Source organism: Branchiostoma floridae, chromosome 5 (assembly GCF_000003815.2).
Source record: "Branchiostoma floridae strain S238N-H82 chromosome 5, Bfl_VNyyK, whole genome shotgun sequence".
NCBI classification, from domain to species: domain Eukaryota; kingdom Metazoa; phylum Chordata; class Leptocardii; order Amphioxiformes; family Branchiostomatidae; genus Branchiostoma; species Branchiostoma floridae.
Genome location: NC_049983.1, coordinates 17509914 through 17520526, shown reverse-complemented (window position 1 = coordinate 17520526; position 10613 = coordinate 17509914). Strand labels below are relative to the sequence as shown.

The 10613-nt window shown below is 41.5% G+C and overlaps 1 protein-coding gene across 1 annotated transcript; it reads right to left on the bottom strand.

Moving 5' to 3' along the window:
- Positions 1 to 2072: 2072 nt before the first annotated feature.
- LOC118416810 (gastrula zinc finger protein XlCGF57.1-like) lies at positions 2073 to 9895 on the bottom strand. The gene is made up of 3 exons (XM_035822071.1): positions 9801 to 9895; positions 6665 to 6806; positions 2073 to 5949 (listed from the first exon to the last, which is right to left on the bottom strand). The coding sequence occupies exon 3, from the start codon at positions 5936 to 5938 to the stop codon at positions 4520 to 4522; it is 1419 nt and encodes a 472-aa protein (XP_035677964.1). The 5' UTR covers positions 5939 to 5949; positions 6665 to 6806; positions 9801 to 9895; the 3' UTR covers positions 2073 to 4519.
- Between the last annotated feature and the right edge of the window lie 718 nt (positions 9896 to 10613).

Genomic DNA, 10613 nt, shown 5'->3' with positions numbered 1-10613 from the left:
GTGTAAAAAAATATATCAAATGACTCAACTGCAGGTATTCTGCCAACGTACCACAGCTTCAGTGAGATTCACTCTTTAGGAACTGACCATAAAGCATAAGAAGAGGGGGTGCAGAAGCACAGGCATTTTACTTGACTTATGATGTACACTAGATTTATTTTCCAAATTGGTCTACAAGGGACATTTTAAAGGACAGCATCAGAAAATTTTCAATTGTTTATTTTCCAGTAGTTTACTCATTAAAAAGTTGATGTACGTCAATTTTTACATTGATCCGCCTAATATGACCCTGTAGACATGTTTGAACTTCGCGCTCTCCTCCTCTCCCCGCCGCGCTGGCCGATGACGTAATGGCCTCGTTCTGATCGTCTGAGATTGTATGACGTCATGGATCCAAAACTTCTAGCCAGCCATTTTGCTCGGTGAACCTCGGTCCTCTCATCGATAAATAATCACCCCGCCATTCTGGAGTTCAGTTTGTTGTTGTTGAAAATTACTTTCGTGGACCTGAAAGTCGCATTGTGAGCTGTCTACGAAGCCATAGTCCCCGGGAGACTGAACATGAATAAGCTTGCCTGCGTGTGAACCGCGCGGCGACGGAACGAAATCAAAACAATGGTGGTGGGGGAGGTTCACGCATCGTGCCGTTCTGGACTATTACAAGAGCGAGTTCGGGTCAGTTCTTACCTTCTCCTTTCCGGACAGCACAGCGATATTTACACGTAAGCTTCCACGAATTTTGGTTGAGTTCACAATTGTCCAACTGGCAGGGACATTTAAAAAATAAACATTTTTCCTCTGACAACATACCCTTGATCGCTACATATCGAACGACCCCCTTTTCGCGCCTTTTTCAACAACAACAAACTGAACTCCAGAATGGCGGGGTGATTATTTATCGATGAGAGGACCGAGGTTCACCGAGCAAAATGGCTGGCTAGAAGTTTTGGATCCGTGACGTCATACAATCTCAGACGATCAGAACGAGGCCATTACGTCATCGGCCAGCGCGGCGGGGAGAGGAGGAGAGCGCGAAGTTCAAACGTGTCTACAGGGTCATATTAGGCGGATCAATGTAAAAATTGACGTACATCAACTTTTTAATGAGTAAACTACTGGAAAATAAACAATTGAAAATTTTCTGATGCTGTCCTTTAAAGGTGCATTTTTTGTGCTGTGTACTTGTTTTTTTCTATGGTTATTCCAACATGAACACATTGATACAAACTTCTGTGATATGTTAACACTCTGATGTATTTGGTTGCTAGATGGTTGGTTGCAACATGTTTTGCTCTAGTTCTGCTCCTTGTCTTCCCTTGACTCTTTGTGGTCTGCTCCTAACAATAGTAACATTTTCATGGAAGATATTGTGTCAGGTTTGTATATCCGTTGCATTAGCAACATTTAAGTGGAGAGTGTAAGTTGTCAGATTCAGTTAAAGATGTGTAGTATCGATATAGAATTAACAGAATTTATCGGATACATATTCAAGTTTTTCAAGAACCATTCAAACTGAGTGGTCTGTTGCAGTGTAGCACAATTTCTGTATTTTCTGTCCACGGTCACTCACTCCAGTATTGAAAATGGGATCAAAATATTACAGCTGCGGTTGGCCTACCTGATTATTCCTTATGGCTACTATCACCAGAGAAAACTAACATTTACTTAAGCAACTAGATATGATTCTGGAAATTGCTATTCGGCATATCTTATTACCTGGATGTCTAAACCATCATCGAAATAACTAACATTGTGTTACTCTACAAAAGCTACTACCTTTGGTCTGGTGTATGGCATTGCTCTTTACAAGATAGTGACTGAGATGGTGATTTAGGGGCAAGAACAAACTGTACTTCAACAAATTTAGTGATACAACTGTACATGTGTAATGTGAATCTTAGTGTTACAAGGTCATCATTACTTGAAATCAACAGAATACAGGAACTTATGATATTCAGGAAAAATGTGAAGTTATAAGGAAATTTTCCTAGTCAAATTGCACAATTTCATTACAGAATCATAGATTGATGTCTTATTACAGTAGTTTTGTGATTTCTGTCAAGGTTTCATTTCCTTTTGGTTGGAAAGTAGTTTCAAGTAGTAACATTTTGTGTCGTGAACAGAAAAGAAACAATGGTGCTGCATGTATTCTATTTTATTATGATACTTTATAATTTTAATATCATGTAATACACACAACTATGACTAAAAAGACAACAAAACACACAAATTGTATACAGATTAGATTTTTACAGATGAAATTCAGTTGGCGCTTTGTCAAATCGCTCTGACTGACTCACACAGCTTCAGTCAGTTATCTGTTTAAGGCATCTATGTGTCAATGATGCAGATGCTCCTCAAATGTGTGTGTTATGATACAGAGGAGTTAGCCTTGTATTGTATTGTACAGACCTTACAGTACATTTTCTGACTGTACAGTGAAGATTCTTAGACCCTAAGATCATTATTATTAGTGTTGAACAAAACTATGGACATTTTAATGATACACAAGACTGCAGTACCTAAAATCTTCTCATGGTGGCCTCGATGAGAGGTTTGACTATGCTGAAACAATTACCCAGATATAAGCCCAGTAGATGCCTTGAGATGTACAATGTCATACATAGATATTGAAAATTTTGTATCTGCAATCTTTTCAAATCGCTCTATAATGGGGATGTCTGATGAATATGCATATGGGATCAAACTTAAGGTTAGCAAATGATTGTTGTACTTTTTTTCTCCTTTCGGTGTCAAGTTGGACCATAACATTACAAGGGAGAACAATTTTGTCATGTCCCTACAAGGAAAATACCATGGCTTAGAGTATATAAGCATATGTAAGACCTTGTCAGATGGAATTATTTATAAAATGTTACTACAACATCGTTGTTAAGTATGTTATGTTTTGTGTACTTTGTAAAGTTTATCTGTTCTGGCATTTTTTGTGATTTAGCCAATAGAGAGATAGCTTAAAGGGCAGGTTAAAGATGGGCATAGGAGGTGGCTTAAGATTTGAACATTTTCACAATAACTGTGAAAAGACATAAGACCGTCTGCCCTATTTTTCAAAGTGAAGTTGCAATTTCTGATACTGTATAATGATAACAAATAAAGAAGATTTAGAATTAAGAGTTTGAATGCTAATATTGGTGATAAGCAATTGCTGTATTTTGACATGTGTTTTACTTTACATAGAAAAGATGTACCAGAAGTGATTTAGGATGGACCTTGGTACTCTGAGGATTCATCTTTGAAATTAGAAAGGTTCAGAGAACCTTGGTTATGCCCGCTAAGCCACGTTGGTGTAAGATACTGTATTGTATGGACAGAAAAGCTTGTATATATGTGCCTTCTGCCTTCCGAGTGTACGTACAGCCTCCCAAACTTATCCAAGTCATACGTGTAGATGTGTGTAGTCATACATACAAGGGTACTTATTCCTGCAGTGCCACTGGCAAGGGCAAGAGGGTGACAGTAAAAGAGCTTTTATCCAAGTATTTTAATACATAGGTTGGTATTTAGAATAGTGCTGATGGAACTATGTTAGTGCCATGAAGTGAACTGTGAGGTAAAATAAGGATTAGACCCAATTATATACTATTTGGGAAGTGGACAAACATTTGTTAGACCTACTCACTGTTCCGATATGATATACATTGCTCTGGTAGCAGTGAACTTCTTTTGTTGAGAAGATTTAAGACAAAACTAAGATAAATGTCATTCTTCTAACATTTACAGTATGCCTTGATTTTAGGAAAATGTGAATAAAAAAAGTTACAATGATAATGTTTCATTTTTTGTGAAGTTTCCTGTACAGATATTTAGTTCAAAAGCAAACTCTTCCTGAAGTCAACATTCCAGAAGATAATACAATGCTTAACTTTCTTCAAACACAAAGGTGATCAAATTTTCACTCGCCTTCTTTAGGATCAATGCTGATGACCAATCACTTCAGGACATAAAGTCGTGAGAGTTACAGACACATGATCTTATTAACATGTGATCTTGCGGACACGTGACATCAACAATTGGTCTAACGTGGCAGGACATTTATAATGCACGGTGTCTCTGTTCAGTGATGGCTGGAGTGCCCTAATGTATATGACCTCCTTAAAACCTCTTACAAACTCAAAGTAGTCCTGTTAAGTGACTTGATCCAGTGAAACGATATGGCCCAGTGAATCATTGTGGATGTGTTGAGAGACTTCCGATGACAGGGAACAGGGGTATTGGTGTTGAAGGAATTTGGTTCTCAGTCAGTGTTCAGTCCCGCCCATGTAGGATTCTTCGCAAGTCTCTTTCCATCTAGTTCCCTGGCACGGAATGTGATATACAATGCTGCATTTCACTTCTATTGGGGTTTTGTCCTTTGGTGCCACGAGAATGAGTTTTCATACGATAGGACAGGTGTACCTGTCTACTTGCCCTGTACCCACACAGGTGGTTTCTTAGCGTGATTTTTTAGATGAACGTTCAAACTGTATTTCTGGGCCGCAGAATAGTCACACAGGTCACACTAGTAGGGTTTCTCTCCCGTATGATGAGTTCTCATGTGTTGGGATAAGGTCGACTTCTGAGTTGACCTGTAACCACACTCCTCACACATGAAGGGTTTTTCTCCAGTATGTTTCAATACATGGATGTCCAAAGTGCATTTCTTTGCTGCAGAATAGTCACACTTGAAGGGTCTCTCGCCAGTATGAGTTCTCATATGTTTGGATAAGGCAGGTTTATAAGCTGTCCTGTACCCACACTCTCCACACATGAAAGGTTTCTCACCAGTATGTTTTAATAGTCGATGGCTGTCCAAACTGGATTTAAGAGCTGCAGAATAGTCACACTCATCACACTTGTAGGGTTTCTCTCCCGTGTGAGTTCTCATATGTTGGGACAAGTGCAACTGCCTAGCTGCCCTGTACCCACACTCGTCACACTTGAATTTTTTTTCAGTGCAAGTGGTTTCTCCAGTGTGAGTTCTCATATGGAAAGACAAGTTGGCCCTCATAGTTGTCCTAAACCCACACTCCCCACACATGTAGGGTTTTTCACCAGTGTGAGTTCTCATGTGTTGGGCCAAGTGAGACTTCTTAGCAGTCCTGTACCCACACTGGTCACACATGAGAGGCTTCTCACCAGTATGTGTTTTCATATGGTCTGACAGGTGAGATTTCTGCTTTGCCCTGTACCCACACTCCCCACACATGTAGGGCCTCTCAGTAATGTTACCTGTATGAGTTCTCATATGGACAGTAAGATGAGACTTGTGAGCTGTTTTATACCCACACACTTCACACAAGAAAGGTTTTTCTCCTGTGTGAGATTTCATATGGTCAGATAAGTGAGACTTTCTAGTTGCCCTGTACCCACATACCCCACACATGTAGGGTTTGTCACCTGTATGTTTAGCTAAATGGCTGTTCAAAACGGATTTCTGGGCTGCAGAATAGTCACAGTGCTCACACTTGAAGGGTCTTTGTCCTGTATGAATTCTCATGTGTCGGTTTATGTGGGATGTTTGTGCTGCCCTGTACCCACACTCCCCACACATGTAGGGTTTGTCACCAGTGTGTGTGGAGACATGCTGGTTCAAAGCAAACTTGCTCCCGGCAGAATAGTCACACTGGTCACACTTGTAGGGTTTCTCTCCTGTGTGTGTCCTCATATGTTTGGATAAGTTAGATTTATGAGCTGCCCTGTACCCACACTGTCCACACATGAAAGGTTTTTCTCCAGTATGCTTCAGTACATGGCTGTCCAAACTGGATTTAAGGGCTGCAGAATAGTCACACTGGTCACACTTGTATGGTTTCTCTCCTGTATGAGTTCTCGTATGTTGGGACAAGGTAGACCTCTCAGCTGTCTCATACCCGCTCTCCTCATGGACTTCAGGTTTCTCATTGGTGGCATCATGGCATCCAAGGTTGGATTCAGCCATATCTTGATTATCTGTAAGATCAAAGAATTTATCAAATTAGTCATAGCTGTATTGTAAAAATTACCAACACTATTAACGTTACTTGTAAAAATTTTCTACTTGGCATTCTCGTATAATAGTGCAGCAACGTTACATCATTAAGAAAATATAGAGATTTGCTTTGTAGCTGTAGAGTTGAACGAAGAGTTGTCGAGTCCATTTACAAGGTTGAATACGTATGTATATACTCAATGTAGTAAGGCCTAGGAAAAAAAATGTTGTGTTTCCTGTTTCAGTCCTGAAAAAATTAGGGTCGGTAGTAGGGATCATCTTTTTTTTCTTTATTTTTTTTAGGCTGGCCAAAATTCTAGTGATACATATTTACAATACAGTTGAAACAAGTAAACTGAAATGTATGATGACCCTTGTCTTGTAGTGTCAATTTGTGCATGATACATGTAGATACATTTATCCTTCATTAGATGGGACAAGCAGTGTTTTACTTCAATAGGAAGAAGGCCAAATAAAAATTCTAACTGGAAGCTATGTGACTCCACTGCCCACCCCAAAAAAAAGTCTAGGGTCGGCAGTTTTTTTTAGGGTAGGTAGGGAAACAGGAAACACAACATTTTTTTTCCTAGGCCTAAGCATAAATTATTACCCAGTAAACCAACAGTAAATTGTTGATGCTACCATACAGATATGGATGATTGAATATGGAAAGAATTTGGACTCCAAAGTCCCTACCCTTTAACAGGATGGTATCAGCACTCGTCTCAGCAAGGAGGTGGTCACAGCAACTTCTAGCAGCGTCAAAAAGAACAGAGTCCTAATACTCCTATCCTGTGTTCCTGGATGGGGAATGGAGTGTTATGAAACCCTCTGTAACCTACAATTAAGTTTACTGGTCAACAATCATACAATGTACAATCATACAAGGTCTCAAATGCATGGCATAACTTATACAGTTAGCACTACAAGGATACATGTAAAATGATTATTATCAGACAATTGATGGAATTATGTCAAACACATTAAGTCTTATTTCCAGAGAAGTTCATCACAGTCATGTTATACGTTGCTGTAAAAGTCTTGTTTGGAGGTATAAATGCGAGGCATCTTGGCCTTTTAATATTCAGCTGTGCCTTGCCCTTCTCGACTTTATATCTATTTTACCACCTGAGTTTAATAGATTCTAAGTCGGGGGTACTCTCCAAGCAGAGGTTGGTGGGAAGATTATGACCTTTTTATCATATCATCCCATTTTCTGCCCGCACTTCCAATGGGATGATATGATAAAAAGGTCACAATTTTCCCCACCTACCTCTGCTTGGAGAGTAACTCTGGGCGGGGGCTGTGGTGAATAGCATGTGCATCGACGAGAATGCTAGCTATATAAAATAAATATGTCAAAGGTAAAGGCCTTGAAATCAAAACAGTCCTTGTCTCCACCATTGTTTCGATTTGCACAAGGGTTTACGGAAAAGGCTGGGCTGTCTACCTGGGCTGTCTACCTGGGCTGTCTACCTGGGCTGGCTATCACGTCAGGCTACTTGGACCTACGAAAGCCCATTGGGACAAAAACTGTTTTAGCAGTAGGGTTGTTTGTGCTCAATGAATACGCTATGTGTGAAGGAACTGTATGTGAATGGGCTGTATGTGAAGGAGCTGTGTTTGAAGGAGCGGTGTGTGAAGGGGCTTTGTGTGAAGCAATTGTGTGTGTTACATTACCTAGATGTTCTGGGTTCAAATCAGTTGATATGCCACCGATCTTGTGCCATTGGGAAGGGCTATTAAAACGATTTATTGGGCTGATTGGATTAGTCTTAAGACTGGTGGCTAGTTTGTCAAAGGCGTCCAGGAGCCATTCTTTAGTGGCTGTCAGGGTCCTTCTACGCCATACATTAAGATCGACAATTGAATCGTTGCTAAAATTGAATTTTTTTCGTTCGAATGTTCTGTCGAAATGTCGCATTGCTTACAACAATTGTTTCCGTATAATAATGAATTTTCCTAGATCTTGTAGCGCAAGTGAAATGTTTGTATTTAACAATACGGATACCTTCGACGCCAGATGGCGCAAACAGTGCCATTCATTTGTAAGTAGGCTTTTCAATTTATCCAATAGCATTGTGCAGTCTGTGCTCAGGTCCAACTCTTTTTACCACAATTCTTTCTTCCCCAATCTCTGGCGGCGCCTCTATACTTAGTCATAATATTTTCATGATGGTCTAAAATGTTGTACATATTTTATGTTTTTCATGTTTGTCCATGTGTCTTATGGGCCAGTTAGAGCCTGAAATAAAGTAAAGTAAAATGCAAGGGTCTAGAACTGCTGCCATTCGGTGCTAACTTTTTAGGTGACCTCAATACGACAGCAATTACCCCAGGTGTAGCCATAAGACTTAAGGTTTTGAACCACTTACACTGGGAAGGAAGGGCCCCTAGTCTTTTCCGTAAGTCATTTGCCCTATCTGAGGGACCCTTATAATTACCGAAGATATGTACTCTTTTTAAGAGTCCTTCCCAACTGTACAAAATCGGTGGCATATCAACTGATTCGAACCCAGAACCTCTGGTTATGTAACATACACAGCTCCTTCAAACACAGCTACTTCACACACTGCCACTTCACACAACTCATTCACATAATAACACACAGATCCTTCAGACACACCCCTACTGCTAAAACAGCTTTTGTCCCAATGGGCTTTCGTAGGTCCAAGTAGCCTGACGTGATAGCCAGCCCAGGTAGACAGCCCTGGTAGACAGCCCAGGTAGACAGCCCAGCCTTTTCCGTAAACCCTTTGCACAACAAAGTCCAGACGGGTTTTGTTTTCTTTTTCAGGACATATAATTTGACAAATTTACCTAGGAGTTCTACTCACGCGTCCTTATCTCTGTGAAGGGCTTATTTACTCTATTAGACCAGTTACAGCGGTTTTTACCTCCATTTGAGGTGGTCAGGCTATGGATGGCAAAACTACCGAGGTCACGGGTAAATTTCTCATCACTTGGTATCCAGTGATGAAGTCGCGTTGTCACTGGCTTACCAGTGGGGAATATTTATCGTCACTAGTTTTCCAGTGAAGAGAAACTTCATCACTGGTTTACCCGAATCAGCACTGGACACCATGATATACATACACTTCCGGACCATGACTAAAAACACACACTGAGTAGGCGACCTTCGGGTACAGCGGACCAAATCTAACAGTAACACGGCTATGGCGACATGCATGTGTTATTGTTCAAGTTGTTGCATATCGAACTCAGCACTGGAACATTCCAGTGCTATTAGGACGTGGTCACTGGCAGCCCAGTGCCGAAATGATTTCATCACTCGGTATCCAGTGCCGAAGAGTCGCCGATCACTGGAAAACCCAGTGAGGAATCGGTGACCTCGATGGTTCCGCACTCGGTGCCCAGTGACGGATGACGTTCATCACTGGGTCCCGAGTGACGAGCGGAGTTCATCACTGGAAACCGAGTGACGAGTCAAGGTTCCTCACTGGAATTCCAGTAACGAGAGAGTTTCATCACTGGAACAAAGCAATTCATCACTGGAAACCAGGCGTCAAGTGACGACGCCATTTTGATTATGTATGTTCGTCACTGGAACCCCAGTGAATGAGTAAGGAACCGTGACCCGCGTAGCCTTGCCAAACGCTATGATGCTTGACCACTGTGGTGCCTCCAACGCACGTCTATCAGTGAAGAAACAGGTCAAACTTTCGCCCCCCTCCCCCGTGGTGTGGTCAGGCTTCAATCTGGCTGTAGTCACAGTGCGCCAGTGAGGGACCGTGGCATCGGACGGAATCAAGTCAGACGTAAAAGTGATACGTTCTAACGTTACCTTACTTCGCCCGTCTTTAGCACTCACCAAGACACGACAAGCAAATAAAATAGCTGGAGAGACGCGACGCGCGACCGACCGTCGCTTTCAGTTGCTGGAAGCCCCGGGCAACTACGTGGGGGTCAGGTCAAATGGGGTCAACAGGGTCCAAATTTGTGCCTGATGATCCACTGAAGATAACATATGTTCGCCAGTTTTGGTTATCCTGGCTTGAACAAACAAATACAAGTCACCGACAGACTGAGAATATAACGTTATGTTTTGCAATAATTTAGTTTCTCCCTTATAATTTTTTTGCTAAGAAATCTTACCTGGGACTGAGGAAGCCCTGTGATCAGATCTTGGGCCTATTCAGGAACAAAGAAAATTTTAGATTTGGGCCCAAAGATCTGCTTCTCAAAACAGGTTGGCATTTGCACATGAAATTGATTTATTAGAGCTTTTGTAAGTCTTATGCAAATGACTTACATATTTAATGTATGCATGCTAATGTTTACTCTTGATTAACTAACTTTATGCCACAAGTTTGAAATTCATCATTTAGATCTGGCACTATGGTCTCCAAGCAGACCCCACGGTCAGGTAAGAACAGGTAAGCGATTTGCAGAGAATCGAACGGGGTGAGACTGTTCACGCACTGAAGGAAATCGCGCGGGTTCGATTCTCTTCACTTGAATACGGAGCGCGCACGGCGATGGTGAGCCTACACTACCGTGCGAGACTATTCCCTTGTTGATGAAACGCGCACGGGCGCGATTCTCATCGCTTGAAGGCGAAGCGCGCACGGCGATCGTGAGCCAATACTATACTACCGGCCTACTAGACATATCTGTATTGCCC

What these genes read in the sequence shown, in the direction of transcription:
- LOC118416810 (XM_035822071.1), bottom strand. Translation starts at nt 5,938, where the DNA reads ATGGCTGAATCCAACCTTGGATGCCATGATGCCACCAATGAGAAACCT.